This window comes from Typopeltis vanoorti, chromosome 25 (genome assembly GCF_054136105.1).
Source record: "Typopeltis vanoorti isolate ZY-2024b chromosome 25, IOZ_Tvanoo_1.0, whole genome shotgun sequence".
Taxonomy (NCBI): domain Eukaryota; kingdom Metazoa; phylum Arthropoda; class Arachnida; order Uropygi; family Thelyphonidae; genus Typopeltis; species Typopeltis vanoorti.
Window position 1 is genome coordinate 66,769,627 of NC_143573.1, and position 24,256 is coordinate 66,793,882.

The 24,256-nt window shown below is 36.7% G+C and overlaps 1 protein-coding gene across 1 annotated transcript in view; it reads left to right on the forward strand.

Moving 5' to 3' along the window:
- Positions 1 to 24,256, forward strand: part of LOC150092814 (uncharacterized) — a 740,966-nt gene that overhangs the window by 562,196 nt on the left and 154,514 nt on the right. The window contains exon 24 of the mRNA XM_090414287.1: positions 22,854 to 23,009. Within this exon, the coding sequence (XP_090270413.1) occupies positions 22,854 to 23,009 (156 nt within the window). The remainder of the gene's footprint in view (positions 1 to 22,853; positions 23,010 to 24,256) is intronic.

Genomic DNA, 24,256 nt, shown 5'->3' on the forward strand with positions numbered 1-24,256 from the left:
TTAATTAGAGAGACTTCAAAGATTGTAACCAAAAATCGGATCTTGCTAAACGCTAGCCTTATTAAATCAAAAGCATTGTCTCTTTGTAACCTGGAAAGAAAGGGCTATCCATGATGGAAAAGAAGAAAAATTTCACGTTAGTGCTGGGTGATTTCAGCGTTTCAAAAAGAGAAATAGCCTACATAATGTTCTAATCACAGGAGAGGCTACAAGTGCAGATAAGGAGATAAGTGCAGATCCAGAGATTTTGAAGAAAATTGTGTAAGAAGGAGACTATTGTGATCAACAAATATTTAATGTCTATGAAACCAGCCATTTTTTGGAAGCGAATGCCTTCCAAGATTTTTCTGGCCAAATCAGAGAAATCTTAGCCTGTTCATAAAGTCGCAAAATTGAATGAAATTGCTGCTAGCAGTATGTGAGCCGTTTGGAAGCACATTCTTCCACATTGTGCAAATGATTTTAGAGGCTTTTCAAATGAATCTAAGTTAATTAAATCTCATTCTGAGAAGTTGAGTGATTCCGACCTGCTAAATTTAGATACACAGCGGAAAGATCCTGAAGAATATGAAGAAAATTTAATCACTGACAAGCCCAAAGAGGTTTCACAGAAACAATTTGAAAATAGTTTTTGTATAATCGAAGTTTTTAAGCAGCAATGCTTAGAAACTGACCCTGAAGAGAGAACCAGTAAAATTTGCAGAAGAGGCAGTAGGGCTATACCGTCAGTGGTATGAAAAAAAGAAACAGAATGCCTGCCAAACTACGTTAGCTCAATTCTTTGTTAAGAAGTAGAATAATAAATTTATATTCTGAATATATTTTATTGTCTTTCAGCTTCATGATTTTCCTTTAACTAGGCCCTGAGACATACCCTAATTCTTTTATAAAAAAAATTAAGGGTCAAAAAAGAAATCTGAGGAATGAATTATACATTTTCCCATAGGTTATTATATTCGATTAGTGCATTTTTGATTAATGTGCCTGTTTTAAAGAATGCATTAGTCACACTAATCAAGGGATTGCAGTATTTATTTATCGTATGGCTTGTACACATGGTTAAAAGACAATAAGATATAATACACATGAATATAGATAAGATACACATATATGATAATATATAATTAAAAGAAAAAAAAAACATCTACATTCAGGCAAATACAAATACAAAATTTATAACAAGCATCAGACAAAAGATTAGTCACATTTTAACATTTAGGTTTTTAATCCAGTTGATCGCCTCTGGGGATAGGCCAAAGATATCCTTAAAGTCACCTGCATATGCTGTCAGCTCACATTCCTGTACTATATAGTGAATGGTTTTGGTCTCAGCTCCACAGGGACAGTGGGGATTTGGTATCTTACCCCCACTTTGAAAAACTGGTTACCTTAAATCTTGCAGACTCACATCTCCCCCATATACCACTTTTTGATATCTGTCAGTCAGCCATCCTCTTATCCATTATTCTATAATCCACACCCATATTCTCCAATTTATGCAACAGTCTACCATGCTGTATTCTGTCAAAAGCTTAGCAAAATCCAAAAGTATCATGGTATATCCATTCCCCTTGCTAGTTCAATGGTAACCTTGTTATAGAATGTGAGCAAGTTGCTAAAACATGACCTTCCTTTAGTAAACCCATATTGCTCATTGCAAAGTAGAGATTCATTGTCAATCCATTTCTGAATGCGAGCCCTTACCAATTTTTCCAAAATCTTCACCACCACTCCTGAGATACTAATTGGTCAATAGTTGGGTACGTCAGTTTTTGCACCACCATTGTGCAATAGAATTACCATACATTCTTTTCATTCTGCAGAATCTTCCCTGTTCTGAGACTCATATTAAACAGCCTAGTCAAAGGAATAGCCAGTTCAGCTGAACACTCTTTTAGCACATGTGCTGATATTCCATCAGTCCCTATTGCTGAATTCTTATTCAGTTTGTGCAACAGCTCTAATACCTCATCCTCATACACCTGAGTTTCTTCATCCAGTGAAGTGGTAGCAGTGAGCTCAATGTCACGTGCACCAGGTTAATAGCTTTTAACAGAATGTGCACTCATTAGTTGAACAACCTCTTCTGCATCTGTTACCCTCACACCATTTGTATTTAGAAAAGTTGTTCTTTCATATTCATTCTTTCTTTTACTTGCAGCATATCGATAGAATTCTTGTGGGTTGTCTTTAGCATGCAGAGCCAGTTTCTTTTCATACTCAGACTTTGCTTTCTGTACAACAGTTGTGACTATTCTAACCTGCTGCTTATAATTTTCATCATCCTTATGCACACGGTATTCCATATCATCCTTTTCTTATGAATCTCTTGCTTAATAAGATTACACATCCATTACTCCTATGCTATTTATTCTTCAAATTCTTGGGACACATTCTGATATCGCATCATTTAAGTATTGTTTAAACTTCTCATGCACTGTCGATATTCTTCCCATCCATCAACCAATTCCATTCCACTGATCTTAGTATACTCCTCAGTTGGTCATAATTTCCTGCTGTGTAGTTCAGCATGTAACCTTTTCTGAATGGAATATTCATAAACTTAGTCACTTTCCAAGTGAGTACCTCATGATCACTGTCACCAACCGGAGGATAATAGTTACATCTTTAACTGAAATGCCCTCTGACACTATGATGAAATCTAACACTCTTTGATCTTAAGTTCCTTCTGTCACATGCTGCTTTGAGGAAGTTGTCCTGCAACAGTGCACAATGTAATTTTTTTATATTAATACTCAGTTGTGAAATTTAGTTTATTGTAACATTATATTAATTTGTCTTTTATTTTCATGACATAAAAATAATGTTAATAAAATCATTTCATTATGTTTAATGTTGTTTGTTAAAAAAAAATCTTTTTAACTTATGTTTATGTTATTAAATATTGTTATACTTCAACAATGTTTCATAATGGTGATGTCTCGTAACATTGACAGTTTAAGTTTAAGAACTGCATTCGTTTTTGGTCTTCAAATATCATCTTGTCATCTTTTACTTCAGTACACTGAAACTGTATAATAAAACTATTTTTCTTACCTCCCATGGTAAGTCTGTTGACTCCATGAAGGCCTAATAATAATAATAATAATAATAATAATAATTACCTGAAATTTTTCATGTTGTTTGTCCTCCCCATTCAAAAGAAAACACCATTAAGTGTTTTCAAAACATCATAACCGTCGTTTTGAAATGAGTGTATGCATACATAGATCTCCAGGAAGTAATACAACTCATATCATCATCATCATCAGCTGTAAAAGTGAGAAATGTTGTTGACATTTCTGAATGGAATGTGGTTTTAAAAGAGTAAAAAGTTAGCACAGAGATGAATAGATTTATATGAAAGAGTTCCTTTCAAGTGGGAAATAGCCAGCAATAGATATAAAGTTTTTAAAAGTTCTCTCAAATATGTAATTCAGTTTGTAGAAAGTTATTTCCTTTCGTATGGACCTGGTACGGACAGCAATAGTAATCTATGTTAAGTTTGTTTCTTGCACATATTTTGATTGAATACAGGATAAAAAAATTATTTTAAGGAGGAAATTCATACAGATGGTACAACATTAAATTGAATTCAATAAGAATACAATTTGGTTGGCTAAATCCCAAATTGCCAGCCCATCCTCGTTCGTTCAGTATTCAGTAGATACCTAACAGGGTGCACCATGAGATGGTGACGATTGAACATTAGGTCAGAAGCCCTGATCGGTTCTCTGTATTCCTTCGAAGGCTATGTGGATGTCTCCTCTCAGTTATATAGCTTTGACCCTTATTAGCAAAACAAGTATTTTATGCCAGGTTGTGCAGGAAAAAGACCCAGAGAAGACCAAGATATAGGTGGATTGATACAGTAAAAAGTGCCTTAGAAGATAGAAATATAAGATCTGATAATGTTGGAGTCTTGACAGGTAACAGACTGATTTGGAGGAAAATTGTAGATAGGAAGTTAGTAATGATGTAATTTTTCATGTAGTGCTATCATATCCTGTACACCCTTTGAGGGTATATATCAGGAATTTGATGACAATGATGATGATGAATTCATGCAGTCTTGCATATCTAGTGTTTTGTGTGTCATATTTGCACAGTTTAAGATTCTCTGTAGTGAAAACAAGGATGAAATACTATTTTGGAGACAGAATTTAGGAAAACAGTTCATCAAATGGAAGACTTATGTTTATACAAAGTGTTAAATTTGAATCCTATGCCAAGGTTTTTTCTTTATAGATGTTTTCTGAAGCAAGATAAATCTATGGTACACTTCTGTACTGATATGCAGAGGTAGGAAGTGATTATCCTTTTTGGGTTCAAGTTAAGAAAAGGTGGATAGTGGAAAACTGAATTTTTTAGACCTTAAAAGGATTAACCAAGGGTTTTGCTTTGTTTGTTTGTCAAACTTGAAACTTAATTTTTTTAATATATTTTGAAGTTAAAGTTAATATGTGTTAGAGAGAGAGAAAAGTGTACCTGAAGTTATTTTTAAATCAAATTTTTATATAAATATTTATTGTGTAATTTTTTCTACTAATTAAATGATGATTATTTTTCTTTATATTACGGTTCTCCCATCTTATTTTTTTTTTATTAAGATAAGTGAATGTAATTAATCAGAATAGTTTTAATAATTTGGAAAAATTGTTATTATTTTAAGATAAATAAATTTAGATACTGGAAAGATACCAATACTCAAATGTTACAAACCTTTTTATTAAAAAGTAATAAACTCTGTAATTGGCTTATCATAAACAGGACTTGACAGATGTTCTAACAGTGCCATGAACTGGCTTCTTTATCACTAGAGTACTATTGTGAAGCATGAATATACTATTATAGATAATGGCATTTTTAGAGAGAGAGAGAGAGGGAGAGAAAAATAGAATTTAGAAAATTTTGATCACTTCTTAAAAATTAGCAAACAGTCTTTATGGAAGTGATTTTCTGATAAGCCAAAATTGATTATGCTGACTGGAGTAACTTTTCACACAGAATGCACTGAAATAAGAATAACAAGGACTTGTGCTGATAGCCCATCACAAGAAATTTATTATTATTATTATTATTACGGGTAACTCCAGGGGAGTCATTAGACTCATCGAGGGAGGCCCCAAAACATATTCATCACAACTATTCGACATTCATACGGTATCTATCATACCTCGCCTTAAACTCATTCACTGTCACAGCATCTACCACAGACTCAGGGAGCGCATTCCACTCATTCACCACTCTAAAAATAAAGAACCCAGCTCTAACACCTTTACTAACCACACTTTTGCCCAGTTTCCATGGATGTCCCCTAGTCCTCTCACAACCAGCCTTTTTCTCAAAAATATCTTCTGAATTAATTTTATAGAAACCCTTCAGTAATTTGAATGTCTCAATCATATCTCCCCTCCTCCACCTATCAACCAATTTTTGCAACCCACAAATCCTCAACCTGTTCTCATAAGGTTCATTCCACAGACCTGCTATCATCTTGGTCACTCGCCTCTGGATCCTCTCCACCTCCTCCCCATCAAGAAGAAACCTAGGTGAACAAATCTGGGCACAGTAGTCGAGATGGGATCTTATCAAGGCTCGATACAGAGGAACAATAACCTGCTTGTCTCTGCTTGTCAACGTATTCTTCAGCAACCAAGTGATTTGATGAGCTGATTTGGCCACTTTTGCAATGTGCCCCCTAAACTTCAACTCCTTATCCACCAACACTCCTAAATCTCGTACCTCATCAATTTCCTGGAGTACAGTTCCACCAATGTAGTAAACTGCTGCTAATCTTTTCACCCCAAAATGTATAACCTTACATTTTGCCACATTAAATTGACATCCATTCTCCTTAGCCCAGACCTCCAATCTATCCAAATCATCTTGCAAAATTTTGATGTCATCCAGGTGGTGACATTGCAGGAATGGTAGAACCAACAGCTTATACTATAATTGTGATGAATGAAGTAGAGGTAACTAGTCTATTACAGAACCTCAATGTCAATATCTTGCAAAGTGCTCGCTCAGTAATTCCACTGTATTGACTGATTTGGTTACCTCCCTACCCTCAGCATTTTTTAGGATCATTCTACCATGAACATTTTTCCTTTTACTTGCAACATATTGAAAAAACTGTTTGGGATTCTCTGTAGCCTGCATGGCCAAATTATTTTCGTAATCCGCTTTTGCTTTTCTTACCACCCTTGTTACCATCCTACGATGGTAACATGGGTGGTAAGAAAACTACGGCCCGCAGGTCAGATGCAGCATACGATATGATTTTATCCAGCCCACCAATTGGACTAATTTTTCAATAAGAATCTGCAAAAAAAACACGCATAGTGTTGATAGATTTCAAATGCATTAATTAAAATTGTGTTCAAAATATATTTCCGAATAGCAAAAAGTAACCGTAATCCATGTTATGGTCTTTCTGACTGTAAAAGGTTAAAATGGACTAATGAAGAAAAAAAATTTTAAAGAATTCAAAATGAAATAAAAAATTACATCCGAATAAACTTTTTTATCAACAAAAAAAATTTATGTCGCACGAAATAAGAACACTTAAAAATGTCAAAGGTTAGTTTCATTTTAACCGGTAAAAACACGGTTAAAATGAACTAACGAGCAAAAAACGAAATAAAAACAAAATTTCCCGATCTGTATTCATTGACAAAAAACTTGAAGTTATACGAAATTAAAAAAAGTTACATGCAAATTGTCAGTGTATATTCGGTTGAAAAACTAACGACTAGCAAAAATTTGCTGATGGTGTTCGTTGTCATTAATATACGATAATTTAATCTCAGATACTCTGTAATCAGTTTTTATCTGCTTTCAATAAAACTCATATATCTAGTTCTAGAGTTTTTTATTACTGCGGCCCACTGAACAGTGCTGAAGTACCCAATGTGGCCCTCACAGCAAAAAGTTTGGAGACCACGGATCTAAATGGATGGTGACTGATCTACCTGTCTGTCTGAAGTAAGCTCAACTGCAGGAACAGAGTACTTTATATACTCCAGACACTAAGAGAGGAGGGAATTGATCTTTGGTCAGACGGATAAGGGTAGCAAGTTTCTGGTGGGACTTAAAAGATTGTCAGGTGTAGGTGTGGTGGATGTCTGGTGAGCATCTCTTACCAGAAGTGCATAAACCCAACTGTGAATTTTGGAGGGGGCAGTGTGAAGAATGGTCCTGTTTTTCCTGGTTTGGCCTTGAACTCTGAGATGTATCCGAACATTCTGGACAATGCAATGCTTCTTAGTTTGGCTTCTCTACAGAACTGACTATTGTCTCTTTCAGGAAGACAATTTACTGTGTCATAAGGCTGCTGCTGGTTCTGTAACCGCATGGTTTGTGACATGAATGTCACCACACTCACTTGACTGGCCTCCACAGAGCTCTAATCTTAATCCTATTGAATATGTGTGGGATTAACTGGAGCTTAGGGTGAGGTCAAGGGATGTGTACTTCCACAACAGTCCACAACCTCATTACATACCTACAGGAAGAATGGTCCAAAATTCCCATTGATAGCTATCGTATGCTGTGGAAAGTATGCCCTGTAGGATTGCTGCAGTCATCACAGTGAAAGGAGTCATCTTACTCACACTATGGTGTCCATTGACTTCTTTCCAAACAGTGTATGTTAATGCATTTCTTAATTCTGATTGGCTCCGAAACATCATTGAATGGGCAGGATCAGTGATGTGATATGATACAGCAGCAACTCTAAAAACAATAAAGAAATATGTAGGTTAGAATTAATATTATTATTATTATTTCGGGCAACTTCAAGGAGTCGACAGACTCATCGAGGGAGGCCCTAACATCATGTCAAGAACAACTATTTGACATTCACACAGTATCTATCATACCTCGCCTTGAACTCATTCATGGTCATGGCACCCACAACAGACTCTGGCAGGTTATTCCACTCATTCACCACTCTCCAAGTAAAAAACCTATCTTTAACACCCCTGCAAACCACATTCTTGCCCAGCTTTCATATATGGCCCCTAGTCCTCCCACCACCAGTTCTATTCTCAAAAATATCTTCTGGATTAATCCTATAGAAACTCTCAGTAATTTGAATGTCTCAATCATATCACCCCTTTTCTGCTTATCAACCAATTTTTGCAACCGATAAATCATCAACCTGTTCTCATAAGGTTCATTCCACAGACCTGCTATCATCTTGGTCACTCGTCTCTGGATCCTCTCCACCTCCTCTGCATCAAGAAGAAACCCTGGAACCCATATCTGGGCACAGTAGTCTAGATGGGGACTTATCAAGGCTCGATATAGTGGAACAATAACTTGTTTGTCTCTGCTTGTTAAAGTATTTTTCAGTAACCAAGTGATTTGATGAGCTGTTTTAGCCACTTTTGCAATGTGCTCCCTAAACTTCATCTCCCTATTCACCAACACTCCCAAATCCCTGGCCTCATCAATCACCTGGAGTATGGTTCCACCAATGTGATATACTGCTGCTAATCTTTTCACTCCAAAATGCATAGCCTTACACTTTGCCACATTAAATTGATATCTATTTTCCCTAGCCCAGTCCTCCAAACTATCCAAATCATCCTGCAAAATTTTGACATCCTGTGTACTCACAATTGCTCCACCCAACTTTGCGTCATCAGCAATCAAGTGAACACTTCCTCTCAGATCCTTTCCTATATTGTTAATGAACAAATTGAAAAGTGGTGGTCCAAGAACAGAACCCTGCGGCACACCACTAGTCACAAGCCTTCTTTTGGACTCCACTCCTGAATAAACCACTCTCTGGTATCTCTCCATCAACCACCCTCCTATCCATCTCACCAACCCTATATCCATCCCCATCTGCTCCAGTTTACTGATTAGAGTTCCATGTGGTATCCTGTCAAAGGCCTTGGCAAGGTCCAGTAGAATCACTGTAAACCCATTACCCTTATCCAGTTCAGCCATCACTGTGTTATAAAATGTGAGAAGTTACTGAGGCATGATCTACCCTTCACAAAACCATGTTGTCCCCCATACAGTATCCCATTTTCATCTATCCAATCCTGTATTCTTCTCTTGACTAATTTCTCTAAGACCTTGACAACGATTCCTGATATGCTAATCGGTCGGTAATTTACAACAGCAGTCTTGGAACCTCCTTTAAGCACCGGAACTATTTTCCCCTCTTTCCACCCCCTCGGGATTAACACAGACCCGAGACTCAAATTAAACAAATTGGTCAAGGGTACTGACAATTCTTTAGCCGCTTCATGTACAACACGAGCTGGTATACCATCCAATCCCACAGATGTATTGACATTGAGGTTTTGCAATAGACTACTCACCTCCACTTCATTCACCACAATTCCCATATAATCTATTGGTTCATTCATTTCTGCAATGTCACCACCTGGAAGATATATTCTTGCAAAGTGTTCGCTCTGTAATTCATCTATATCAACTGATTCGGTTACCTCCCTACCATCGGCATTCTTTAAAATCATTTTGCCATATACATTTTTTCTTTTACTTGCAACATATCAAAAAAATGTTTAGGATTCCCTTTAGCCTGCATGGCCAATATTCTTTGGTAATCCTTTTTTGCTTTTTTTACCACACTCATTACCCTTCTGGCCTGCACTTTATACAGTTCATGTGCCTGTCGGTCACCTTTCTCCTTAAATTCCCTCCATAGTTGTTCCTTTTTTTGCAGCTCAAGCTTAATGGTGTTATTCATCCATTTAACCCCTACTTGATTTATTATTCGGACTCTAGGTATACAGTCAGCCATTGCTTCATGCAAACACTTCTTAATCGCCTCCCATGCACTATCGACTTCTAGCCCTTGCAGTTGTACATGCCATGGCACTGAACCAATCAATCTCCTATGCTTGTCATACTTATCAGCCCGATAATTCCACATGTACCCTGTCTTAATTGTAAATTCCACACCTTTAGCCACCTCCCAAGTCAAGACCATATGATCACTCTCACCAATTGGTGGCAACGTAGTCATATTCGTTACAGCCAAATTCTCAGATACAATTACCAGGTCAAGCACTCTCTGACCCCTAGTATTTTCCATTACATGCTGTTGCAGATAGTTATCCCTTAATAACCGCATAAAATCCAATTCCTTCCTCCCATGTGTCCTCTCCTCCTTCCAATCAATGTTACCATAGTTGAAATCTCCCATAATAATTACCCTCCTTCCACTCATTTCTTCTATTTGTTTATGCATACTATCTCCACCATCTATTCCATCACCTGGTCTATAGCAGCACCGAACTGTATATTTAGTTCTGCTAGTTTCAATCTCACACCATAATGCAGAAATATTTTTTTACAAATAAATACACCTTTCCCATCTTTCCTAGGTTTAATATTCACTTTATGATCAGATTCTGCATGTTTGATTATTGGGTAAGAAATTAACTAATTACCACTGTCTGCTGCATATCAGTGTTAGGTTGTCACATCACAATTAATTAGTTACCTAGCAGTATATATTAGCAGTATATCACACAGTATTCGCACATTGGTCATGTGCCATTACAATGAAATTAGTGATAATTAATAAAATTTATTTTTAGTGATCAGCATTCCTCAATAGTTGCTTTAAAATATAAACATCCAGAAAACTCTTTACAATGCAAAACATGATACAGAATTGGCATTACTTAAATAAAACTGATTATTAAACTGAATCTCCTCTTCTGATTTTTTTTTGTTCTCAATTAAAAATTCTTACTTGTTACAGATAAGCATATTTTTCAAGCTCAGATTTTGCTCCTCTTTACTAATAAATGAGGTTTGAAGAACTAAATAGGTTTCTATGTTTGCAAAGGTTTGAAAGTACTTGTATATTCAGTATATAGAATATCAATGATGTTTTCAGAAATTCTATTATCATAAGGATGGGTATTTCATGTTTGCATGTTCAGTTTGCATTAGAACAAAATTTTAATGTAAATTTGGAGCTAGAGCTTTTTTGAAGAAACATTTTCATGATTACAGTAAACCCTCGATTTTACAGACCCCGATTTAACGGACAAAATTTACGGTTCGTATGTCACATGTGAAAATTAACATCCTGTTAATTTTAAAATGCTTTTAACCAAGATTTGCTTATAATTAAATTAACAGGTTATTTTTTGTTATTAATTTCCTGTTATTTTTAAAAAAAATTTTGCAAATAGGCCATCATATGTTGGAAAAACACTGTAGTAATTTAGTCGACATAAATGAGTCACTGCTCATAAAACATGTTCGGTGAATGATTAACATGTGATCACACCAATCGCGCTGTAAGTGTTTCTTTTCTGTAATTGTGACTTTCTGTGGCAGTTTTAATGCGTGCCGGCTGATGTTCCGACATGTGAATATACTGTAAAAAGTTTTTTTCGATTAAGTAATGGTTGTATTTCAAGTTGAGGATAATGTAGAAGATACAAGAGGTCTGCGTACCTTAAAAACTTAAAAAGTTACAGTTTAAAATCTGCAATTTTTAATTTTGCGGCAGTGTGGAAAGAAGTGAAAGTTCAAACATTGAAGAATGGTCGGAAGAATTTGCTTGACAATGAAGATTCATACTTGGATTTAGAAGGGCTAGAGGTTAGTGATTACTGCAGGACAATACAGAATATTGGTGGGGAGGAAGTGGTTAGAAGAAGATGAAGGTGATCCTAGATATCATATCATGACTGAAAATGAAATAGCAGATGAGGTTATGGCCTTGGAAGTGATGGATGGATGAGGATGGAAGTGAAGATAATGAGGAAGAAGAAACAACATGCCCAAATGTTAAATTATTAGTGATTAGATCGCATCTCGACGATCTAATAACATTTATTGACAGTTCATCAGATAACAAAATTAAGCTTTATTACACACATTTTTGTAATTTTAGGGAGTTAATTATAAAAAAAACAGCAGAATTCAAAAGTTCAAAAAAAAACTTGATAGTTTTTTCAAAGTAGGATTACCTAAAGCAAGCTCCTCACCATCAAACATTAACTTAAGAGGTTGCATGCTAGAGGGCCAGACGAATGGTTGTGTTTTCAGAGAGCTCCCGAAAGCTAACTACAATTTTGAGTAAAAATTAGAATATAGGTTAAAATCATAACGTAATATTGCCTAATTTTGGTAGCTTGTTGTGTCTGTGGGATTTTGGTGTGAATTACGTTATTTAATTTAGTATATAACGTTACGTATCATAGATTTGAATATGGTGCCAATGCGACGTAAGATAATGGCGTCCAAAAATACGACGTCACATTATAGTTTTTGTACAATGGCGTCGTATTTTTGGACGACGCCATTGTTCCAATGTGATGTGTGTGTGGGATGTATGCATTCCCGAACGAGGCTGGAATTTGGATTGAAAGTGATAGTGGTGAGAGAATGTGCAGAAAGTGTAAGCAAAGTGAGAAGTTGAAGTATGTGTCAGGTAGTGAGATAGTTATGGTTGAAGAAAGCCAGAATTGCCAGAATGTGAGTGAAAATAGTGGCTTGATAGAGAATTGCGATGTACAAGATGGCAATGAGAGCGGTGATCTAAGAAAGAGTGAAAGCAACCATACTGAGAGAGAAAATGGTTTAAATGATAAAAATAATGAGGAATTATTTGTAGGAAGTGAGATCACTAGGTTGCGCGCAGTGATACAAAATGCACAGCGGCAATTAGAGCACCTGCAAAACTCTTTCCAGAGTGATTCGGCTAACGTAAAAAAACAGTGCAAGAATGAGAGAGTTTCTGAAATGAAGGAAAGAGTGTTGTATGGTGACTCGTTATTAAGAGGGGTGATAGATGGCAGTGTAACTAAATCGTACTTACCGGGTGCGAAATTTAAGGATGTAAGTGAGAGTATTAGAGTGCAAAAACGAGGGTGAAAGAATTAATAATTGTGGTGGGTACGAATGAATTGAAAGGTGATAAATTTTTTATGAGAGAGGACTTGAAAGTATTGTTAAAGGTAGCGAAAGAAAAGAGTGACAGAGTTAGAATGGTTAGTCTGTTGCCGCGGTATGACAGAGAGGAGTTTAGGAGGAGGGCCATAATCGCAAATGACATTATGCGTAGGTTATGCAGACGGTGTGGTGTGAAATTCATGGACGTGTGGAATGAGTTTGAAGGGCGAAAGGACTTATACAAGATGGATGGCCTGCATTTGAATGAACTTGGTGTGCGGAGACTGGAAAGAGTGTTGCTGAATGAAGTGAAAATGGATGTGCAAAACCAGGGAAACTAGAACTACCAAGGAGGGGGGGGGGAATGGATATGCAGACATCAGTGAGACACATGAGTGTAAGAATGTATATAATGTACCCAAGCCAGCACTAAGGACAAAAAATGGGAATTGGTCATTTAGAATAACGTATCAATATAGGGATGGGACTAAGGGATCACTGCATTTCATGTATACTAATGCCAGGAGTATTAGGAACAAGAAGGAAGAATTTTTGGCCTTGATTGGCTCTTCCTGGCCACAGGTTATTGGCATTAGTGAAACATGGCTGACGGAAGAAGATATAGTTAGTGGGATAGAATGTGTAGGTTATAGTGTGTTTAGGAGGGACAGAGAGAATAAAATGGCAAGGAGAATTGAAGTTGTATTGCAGGATAGTGAAAGGAGCTCGTTTGAGGCTATTTGGTGTGAGATTGAGACCGGCAGAATAAAATATACAGTTGGGTGCTGCTATAGACCAGGTGATGGAATAGATGGTGGAGATAGTATGCATAGGGAAATTGATGAAATGGGTGGAAGGAGGGTAATTATTATGGGGGATTTCAACTATGGTAACATTGATTGGAAGGAGGAGAGGACACATGTGAGGAAGGAAATGGATTTTATTCAATTATTAAGGGATAACTATCTGAGACAGCATGTAATTGAAAATACTAGGGGTGTGAGAGTGCTTTACCTGGTAATAGCATCTCACAATTTGACTGTAATGAATATGACCATGTTGCCACCTATTGGTGAGCGTGATCATAAGGTCTTGACCTGGGAGGTGGCTAAAGGTGTGGAATTTTCGATTAAGACAGGGTATATGTGGAATTACCGTGCTGGCAAGTATGACAAGCTTAGGAGATTGCTTGGATCAGTGCAATGGCATGTACAACTGCAAGGGCTGGACGTCGATAGAGCATGGAAAGTGGTCAAGGAGCATTTACAGGAGGTAATGGCTGATTGTATACCTAGGGTCCGAATAGTAAAACAAGTAGGGGTTAAATGGATGAATAACACCATTAAGCTTGAGCTGCAAAAAAACCAACAACTGTGGAGGGAATTTAAAGAAAGGGGTGACCTGCAGGCACACGAACGGTATAAAGTGCAGGCCAGAAAGGTAACGAGTGTGTTAAAAAAAGCAAAAGCGGATTATGAAAGGGAACTAGATTTGCAGGCAAAAGAGAATCCAAAACAGTTCTTTCAATATGCTGCAAGCAAGAAAAAAACTGTACATGGCAAAATGATTTTAAGGAATGACGATGGTAAGGAGGTCACTAAATCAGTCGATATAGTGGAGTTACTGAGCGCGCACTTTGCAAAAGCATATCATCCAGGTGGTGACATTGAAAAAGTGAAGGAACCAGTAGTTTATACTGGAATAGTGATGAATGAAGTGGAGGTGACTAGTTTATTACCGAATCTTAATGTGAACACATCTGTGGGATTGGATGGTATACCGGCACGGGTCTTGTGTGAAGCGGCTAAAGAATTATCAATGCCCTTGACCATGTTGTTTAATCTGAGTCTCAGGTCTGGCTTAGTCCCGAAGGTGTGGAAAGAGGGGAAAATAGTTTCACTGCATAAAGGAGGATCCAAGACTACGGTTGCAAATTACCGACCGATCAGCATATCAGGAGTCGTTGTCAAGGTCTTAGAGAAAGTAGTCAAGGTTAAAATACAGGAATGGATTGATGAAAATGAGATACTGTACAGGGGACAGCATGGCTTTGTGAAGGGTAGATCATGCTTCAGTAACTTGCTCAAGTTTTATAACAAGGTGACGGCCGAACTGGATAAGGGAAATGGATTTACAGTGATACTGCTGGACCTGGCAAAGGCATTTGACAGGATACCACATGGAATACTAATCCGTAAACTACAACATATGGGAATGGATATAGGGTTGGTGAGATGGATAGGTGGTTGGTTGATGGAGAGATATCAAAGAGTAGTTTATTCAGGAGTAGAGTCCAAAAGACGGCCTGTGACTAGTGGTGTACCGCAGGGTTCTGTTCTTGGACCACTGCTGTTTAATCTGTTCATTAACGATATAGGGAAGGATCTAAGTGGAACAATTCATTTGTTCGCTTATGATGCAAAGTTGGGTAGGGCAATAGTGAATGCAGAAGATGTCAAAGTCTTGCAGGATGACTTAGATAGATTGGAGTTCTGGGCTAAGGAGAATGGATGTCAATTTAATGTGACAAAATGGAAGGTTATGCATTTTGGGGTGAAAAGATTAGCAGCAGTATACCACATTGGTGGAACTGTACTCCAAGAGATTGATGAGGCCAGGGACTTGGGAGTGTTAGTGGATAAGGAGATGAAGTTTAGGGGGCACACTGCAAAAGTAGCTAAATCAGCTCATCAACTCACTTGGTTGTAGAAAAATACCTTGACGAGCAGAGACAAGCAAGTTATTGTACCTCTGTACCGAGCCTTGATAAGACCTCATCTCGATTACTGTGCCCAGATTTGGTCACCTCGGTTCCTTCTTGATGGGGAGGAGGTGGAGAGGATCCAGAGGCGAGTGACTAAGATGATAACAGGTCTATGGAATGAACCATATGAGAACAGGTTGAAGATTTGTGGATTGCAGAAACTAGTTGATAGGCAGAGGAGGGGAGAAATGATTGAGGCATTCAAATTGCTAAAGGGATTCTATAGGATTAATTCAGAGGATGTTTTTGAGATCAGGACTGGTGGTGGGAGATCTAGGGGACACCTATGGAAGCTGGGCAAGAGTGTGGCTAGCAGGGGTGTTAGAGCTGGGTTCTTTACTTTTAGAGTGGTAAATGTGGTAAATAAGCTGCCAGAGTCTGTTGTGGGTGCTATGACGGTGAACGAGTTCAAGACAAGGTATGATAAATACTGTGAGAATGTAATCGCATAGTTGTGTGGACATGATGTTTAGGGCCTCCCTCGATGAGTCTAAGGACTCCTGGAGTCGCCCGAAATAATAATAATAATAATAATAATAATAAATTCACGCCAGAACAGGGGACACCTATGGAAGCTGGGCAAGAGTGTGGCTAGCAGGGGTGTTAGAGCTGGGTTCTTTACTTTTAGATTGGTAAATGTGGTAAATAAGCTGCCAGAGTCTGTTGTGGGTGCTATGACGGTGAACGAGTTCAAGACAAGGTATGATAAATACTGTGAGAATGTAATCGCATAGTTGTGTGGACATGATGTTTAGGGCCTCCCTCGATGAGTCTAAGGACTCCTGGAGTCGCCCGAAATAATAATAATAATAATAATAATAATAATAAATTCACGCCAGAACAGAAGTGTCTAGATATATCATCATCCAAAGACGAATAAATAGGAAAAATATTTTCCGTTTTTATAAAATTTAAATTTTGTTTTTAAGAACATTGTTTATTTGTTTATTTAAATATAATTAAAGCTTATTTTCATAAAAATATTTGTTTATTTATTTCAATATGATTGCAGACTTGTTTTTTAGTCTCAAAACCACGGTGAGGTTATAAGCAATAATATAGAAAACTTTTCTGTGAAATTAAACTTTTCATAGATACAGTACTTAATTTTACTTACATAAAAGTTTCTACATAAGTAAAAACATGTAAATTAGCTAATTTGTCAGTTTTTTAACATGCGCATTCGGAAAATCTACTTTATTATATAACGGACGTTCAGATTTAATGAACACCCCCCTCATCCAAATTAGTCCGCTATATCGAGGTTTTACTGTATTTAAACTCACATGAGAAATAATTTTGGTTAGAACATATGCAAAGGGGTGATCTTTTTTTAAATACCACTCCCTTTTAATGTTTTAAAATGTTAATATTTTAAATTTGATTGGAAAATTGGAATGGGAGTTCTGTACATATCGGCTTGTATGGTGGACTTACAATAGAGACTGTCTGTCCTTTTCAGTCTTTTGCTGCTTTTGAGAAGAGGAATTAAGTTCACATTCTTCATAGAATTCTGCATATTGATAAAATCATTATCTCTTTAGCATACTGTGTGAAATGTAACTCAGCTTGTCCATGTATATTTGTATATACTTCAGATGATGATCTTAATATGAAGGTCAAAATGTTACGAAATTAAAATAGTTATTTATATAACGATTGTCGAGTCCATAATTTCTAAAATGAATCCTGATCACCATGCAACACTAAAAGAAAAGAATTTTGCATATGAATTGGCATTACTTTTTCACAGATAAAATTATTTTGTTATACCAAGTATCATGACCATGAGTACATTGATTGTTTTTAAGTGGGAATGAATTTCATCATCTGGTGTGAGACCACTGCCGTACTTATTAGAGTCCTGAAGTAGCTTTAAAAAGCTCCACATCTGGATTATGTGCAGAAAATAAATAAAATAATAAAGATATAAAGTTACAAAAAAAAAAGAAAAAAATCTTTAGCCTACTCAAGATACTGATGTACTATAGGTTTACAATACTATAGGTGATGAATGGGATATGCATTTAAAAAAATAAATTAAAATAAAGAAACATAGATTTGGAATAACAATTGGTATGATTGACTTCTGTTAGCCTTACTGCTATTTGTTGTGTTGCTTGTTGTTGTTGTTATTATTATTATTATTATTATTATTATTATTATTACACCTGAATAAACCTCCCATGATGAGTTGACAGACTCATCGTGGGAGGTTCATTCAGCTGACAACATATTTATCATATGGAATGTTAAAATCCTTAATGCTCCTTCCATTAACAACACATTATGGTAATCATTCCATTCACTGACAATTCTCCATGTAAAAAATCTATTCCTCAGACCCTTCTTCACCACACTTTTATAACTTCCAGGAATGATTTCTGGTTCTTCCCCTCTCAGCTTCTACTCTTTTTATAATCCCCTCTGGATTAATCTGATAAAATCCTCTCACTAACTTAAACGTCTCTATCTATCACCTCTCTTCCTCCTATCCACCAAGCTCTGTAATCCACATCTCTTCAACCTCTTCATAGCCGGCATTCCAAACACCTGATATTGTCTTAGTCACTCATCTCTAGATCCTCTCCAATGTCTCCACATCACATTTAAAACAAGGTGACCTGATCTGAGCACAATAGTCCAAGTGTGGTCTGACCAGTGCCTTATACAGTGGCACAACCACTTCCTTATCCTTGCATGTTAGAGTACTTCTTATCATAGTAACACTACGATGTGCAACCTTTGCAACCCTAGCAATATGCCCTCTAAACTTCAGCCTACTGTCAACCATCACTCCCAAATCTCTAATCTCATTCACTTCCTGCAGTATGGCACCATCGATATAGTACACAGCCTTATATTTCCGCACTCCAAAATGCAACACCATGATATATTGTTTACAAACAAGTTAAACAGCAAAGGCCCAAGAACAGAACCACTGGTTACCCTTCTTTTTTGAGGCACTGCTCCATCATGCACAATCTGCTATCGTTCAGAGAGCCAATCTCTGATCCGTCTCACCAATATACTGTCTATTCCCATCCTCTGCAGCTTACACACCAACTTATCGTGTGGTAATCTATCAAACGCTTTTGCAAAATCCACAGATATCACTGTATATGATTCTCCTTTATCTAACACACTGTATATGATTCTCCCTTATTTAGCTATCATAAAATTAAAGTAAATTGCTAAAACAGGACCTACCCTTTACAAATCCATATTGACGATAATAAAAATGCTATGTCCATCAACCTAATGCTGTATTCTGTTCCTAACCATTCTCTCCAACACCTTGACCACAACTGAAGTTATACAGACTGGTCTATAATTGAAAATTTCTGTCCTAGAATCATGCTTGTGGAGTGGTACTATTTTACTTCTTTCTGCTTTTTAGGAACCCTACTCACTGCAAGACTTTCATTAAATAACCAGGTCAAGGGCATAGCCAACTGTGGTACACATTCCTTAAGCATACGTGGTGATATGTCATCCTTTCCCACAGCCTTATTCACATCTAACCCAACCAACATCTGATACATCTCTGTTTTCTTTCACTTACAATTCTCTTAATATTTGCCTCTCTTGTATGTATTGTACCGGATAATTTATACCATATGATATATGCTGATAAACTGCTCGTTCACTAATTCCACTATATCCTTTGCAGCTGTTAGTCTGCTGCCATGACTATCCACCAATGTTAGTTTCCCATAATTATTCTTCCTCTTGCTTGCCATGTAGCAGAAAAATTCCCTTGAGTTAACATTGGCCTGACCAGCCAATCTCCTCTCGTACTGCATCTTTTCTTTCTTTACCATGCCCATCAACTTTCTAGCCTACACCTTATACTCTTCATGGATCTGATCACCACCAACTGTCTTGTACCTCTTCCATAACATTTTCTTTTTCAACACAGCTTGCTTGATTTTGCTGTTCATCCATTTCACTCCCACTCTATTTACTCGCTTAACCCTCAGTATGCAGTCATACATTGCTTTTGTCAGATACTGCCTTATATGTTTCCATGCATTGTCATCATCTTTTCCGCTCAACTCAACATACTGATGCTAACTGACTTCAGAGCTTACTATAATCACGTGCTTTATACTTCCACATGTATCCATTTTTGGTAGTGACCTTTTCTTGTTTCATCACTTCCCAAACAAGTACCTCGTGATCACTCTCACCAACTGGCAGCAGTGTCAACACTTCATTAACAACTACATCTTGTGAAGTTATCACCAAAACCACCAAAACATTAAAGCCTCTAGTTGCTTCAATCACGTGCTGTTTAAGATACTTATCTCTCAGAAATTCCACTTGCTCTACTTGTTCCCACACACTGTCTTCTCCTTCCAGTCTATATTCCTGTAATTAAAGTCTCCCTTCAGGATCACCATCTTTTTACATGCTGAACTAATTTACCTAAACATTTCACAATCGGTATTCTTTGCATTCCCTGGCCTATAACAGCATCCTATCAGATATACTAACCTGTTTATTTCAACTTCACACCACACAGATTCAAAATCTGTGCATGCACTATCAATTCCACACATTGCAGATACAGTTCCTCTGCAATCATTAACAGCACTCCCCCTTCCTCTTTTCACATCTCTATCCTTCCGGAAAATTATATATCCTTCTAATTCTATTCCCGACATCACATCCTCCTCAGACAACCAAGTTTCACTTATTCCAATTACTTTTAGGCATACCATCTCAATCAATGTTACAAATTTTACGTTTATACACAAATGTATAAACGTAACAATCGCTGTGTGTTTGAGGCCATCCTACCAGCACCAACATTCTCTATTCTAGCTGCTATACTACACCCCCCCCCTCTCTTTTCAGTTTGACCACTCCCGTTTCCCTGATCCTGACTGTGATTTCCATTCTCACCTGTCTCATCCTCACCTTTATGCATTCCATCACATTGTGCTGCAAACACATCTTCAACCTCATATCCATCTTGTTCCCGTACAATCTGTTGATTTGTGCTATCCTGTTTCAAAGGTAGATCTGATAATTGCTATATTAACTTCTTGACTCTGTGCCTTCTCAGAAAACAATAGCCTTTCTAAATGCCCAACACCAAACCCTTTCAAATGTAATCCATCAGCTTTATACCATATGAACTTCCTTTCAAATTCACTCCACAGATTTACAAATCGAACCCCCTTTGCCTCACACAACTCAGCCATCTTACTACTTATTATCTGTGCTCTCCTTCTCAATTCACTGTTATCATATCTGGGCAACATGCCTATGACTTTGACAACAACACTATTCTTCTTTACTTGCTACAACAACTTCCTCAGGTTTATATCAACATTCTTCTTCTCCCCAACTAAGTCATTTGTGCCCACGACTACCACTAATTTTGACTCCTGGTATTTCCTTTTCTGCAACGCATCGGTTATTTGCTTTATTGTTCCACCAGGAAAGCATGTTTTGTGCACTTTATTAGTAATCACACCTCTAATAATTGAGTCCCCATACACTGATATATGACTATCCTTTGATTCTTTCTTTATAACATTAACTTTCACCTTCTCCTTATCATCAGCCAATTCCTCCTTTAGCAGTTTAATATCCTCTTTGAGATATTTCATTTTACTTTTCATTTTCATTAACTCCTGCTAAAACTCTTCTACTATGGTCCCGACGTTTGCTCCCATTTGTAATTGCTCTAATCCATATAGACACTTTTCACATGCATTAATGCTTTCCTTCTTCTCATTTTCCCAAACAATCCACAGGTCTTTCTCATTTTTTTGGTGCATATATATAGTAGCTTTCGCAATGCATCCACTTCGAAAAATCCAAGGCAAAGCCAGACTTTTGTACTGAAGCCTTCCATGCCGCTAACATATGTTTCTTTATGGACGGCATCTTTAGAAGCTGAAGTAGTACAACAAACAAGTAGCAAAACACAATATAAACAACAAAAAATTTCAACGATAACACCACTGAAGGACACTTGTATCCAAAATGAAAAAAATGCAGCACAATTGGTGACAAAAAGCCACAATACACTAATTAAAAACACTTTTTTTATCACAGCTCAAAACTCCCACCACCACTACTCTCACTTGCGACACTAGTGCCACCCTTGTTATTAGGTATATTAGATGTGTGCTTATGTCACTGAGGTCACTGCAGATACAAGGATCAAAATGTAAAGAAATTAGTAAATGATATAAATTATGATTTGGTAATGTAATTTTATCTTTTAACAATGAATGGTTAATGCTCACAGACAGGATAACCTGTGCTTGATCCATATCATGTTTTTAAGAATAATGAATTGTAAACTGCTTTGAAGGAAAGCAATAGTATATTTTGATATTTAATAAATGTGAATGAAAGGACCAGTACCGTCGACAGGGTTGAGCATAGAGGCTGCCTGTCTCACGGCGTGGCTTAATAAGGGCTCTCGTTCAGCCATATTGCATCACTACGCTAACAATTCCTTTTAGAAGAGCAAGTGCGAAAAGAAGTTTTTCCAAGCTTAAACTGATTAAAAATTATTTGCGCACAACAATGACCCAAGAAAGATTAGTTGGTCTAGCAACTATATTAATAGAGGCAGACATAATTTAAATTTAGAAAAGCTTATAAATAGTTTTATTGTGCGATATCCCCATAGAGCAAACACTTAATTAATATTATTATGTAATCATTTTACATTAATGTTTCTCTTGTAATAAAAACAAAATAGCAATTGGAAATTTTCTTATATTTTTGTCTTATCCATCAGGGGCGATATTTAATTGTTTGCCTCAGGGTGCAACCTAACCGGAAACAGTCCTGGAAAGGACATTTATTTTTTTATTATTATTATTTGTATCAATCCCATCAAAAAAAAAGTTGCTAACCTATAACACATTTAATAATCTGGATATGCTTAGATTAAGTAATCTGGATATCCCACTCTAGATAAACATGATACTTTCTTCAATTCACTTCAGGTCTCCAATAAGTAGGTTGCTAGTCTTACGTATACCACTATAAAACATTCACAAGTATTCATGCCAGAGTGGGATTCGAATCCTCAGCTTATTAAGTGGAGAGACCAAAGAACTCTCCACATAGCCAACTGTGATGGCAAATATTCACATACATGATTTCATATTTTTACAAATTGTTAATTTTATGTATATTTTAGGGACCTACTGCACATGAGCAGCTATTTGGAATGTCTGGCAATAATATAGAAACATTGGAGAGCAGTCCTACAGACACCAGTCCCACAAGAAAGAATAAAAGACGACATTATACTATTTCTGGTTTCCATGCTTTATTGGAACACAATATGCCAAAGGTAGGAAATGTCAGACTTGGGAATAAGTAGCTTAAGAATTTCATGTTATCCCATATTAAATTTCTTGTTAAATGAATATCATCATCAAAGGACTATGACAGTAATATACGAAAAGTTTGTTAATTACTAACTTCCTATTGACTTCATAAAATTAGACTTTTATCTATCAGGACACAATATTGTTAAATCTTATATTTTGGTCTTAGATCTTGGTCTTTTGACTCCCATCAAACCTCTTTTGTTAACCTAACATTTCCTTTTCATGCTAACTGAGTATAATAGCTGAAGTTTGAACAATGTCAAACTCCTTCATTTTTCATATGATTCTGCCACTTATTCCACCTTCTCATTTGATTAATTTTTTCCTCAGAACTTCTTGTGGTTTCCAGTCTTTGATCAACTGCATTTCTAATCCAACTATCAGATCCATAAGTTAAAATTCATTTGAACATTGTCATATATGAGGGTGGTCTGAAAGGTTCTCAGCCTTGCCCATAGATGGCAACACTATCGGCACGTTTTTTTTCTTTCTAAGTTGGAACATCTGTCATGGGCATCCATGTGAAATTGTAAGTCATTCTATTAAGTAGTTTGTTTTATACAGCTGTCTGAAGCAAAAGTGTTCTCTGTATCCCTTGAAATGGATAAAATTGAGTATCGTGTAGTTATAAAATTCTTTGTAAAAGAAGGTTTAACGCCAAAAGAAATTCATTCGAAGTTCATAAAAGTTTATGGGCACTCTTCTCCTTCATTATCGATAATTAAGAAATAGATTGCTGAGTTTAAACATGGCCATACCAGCCTTGAAGATGATCCATGTGAAGGACATTCAAAAAGTAACAACACCAGAAATCATTGATCAAGTGCATGATACAGTATTGGATGACCAGCGAGTCAAAGTGCGTAAATTGCTGAGACTATAGGCATTTCAAAAGAACGTGTTGGATCTTTTTTGCATGAAGAATTGCAAATGAAAAAGCATTGCGGAAGATGGGTGCCGCACTTGCTCACAGCAGATCAAAAACGCATTCGCATGAAAATCTCTGAACAGTGCTTGAAGCATTTTAACAAGAATAAAACTGATTTTGTGCTTTGATTTATTACTATGGATGAGACTTGGATTCACCTTTACACACCAGAATCCAAACAGCAGTCAAAACAGTGGACAAATCATGGATCGGTGTTTTGGAATGCTAAAGGCATTTTGTTTATTAATTATCTTGAAAAGGGTAAAACAATAACCAGAG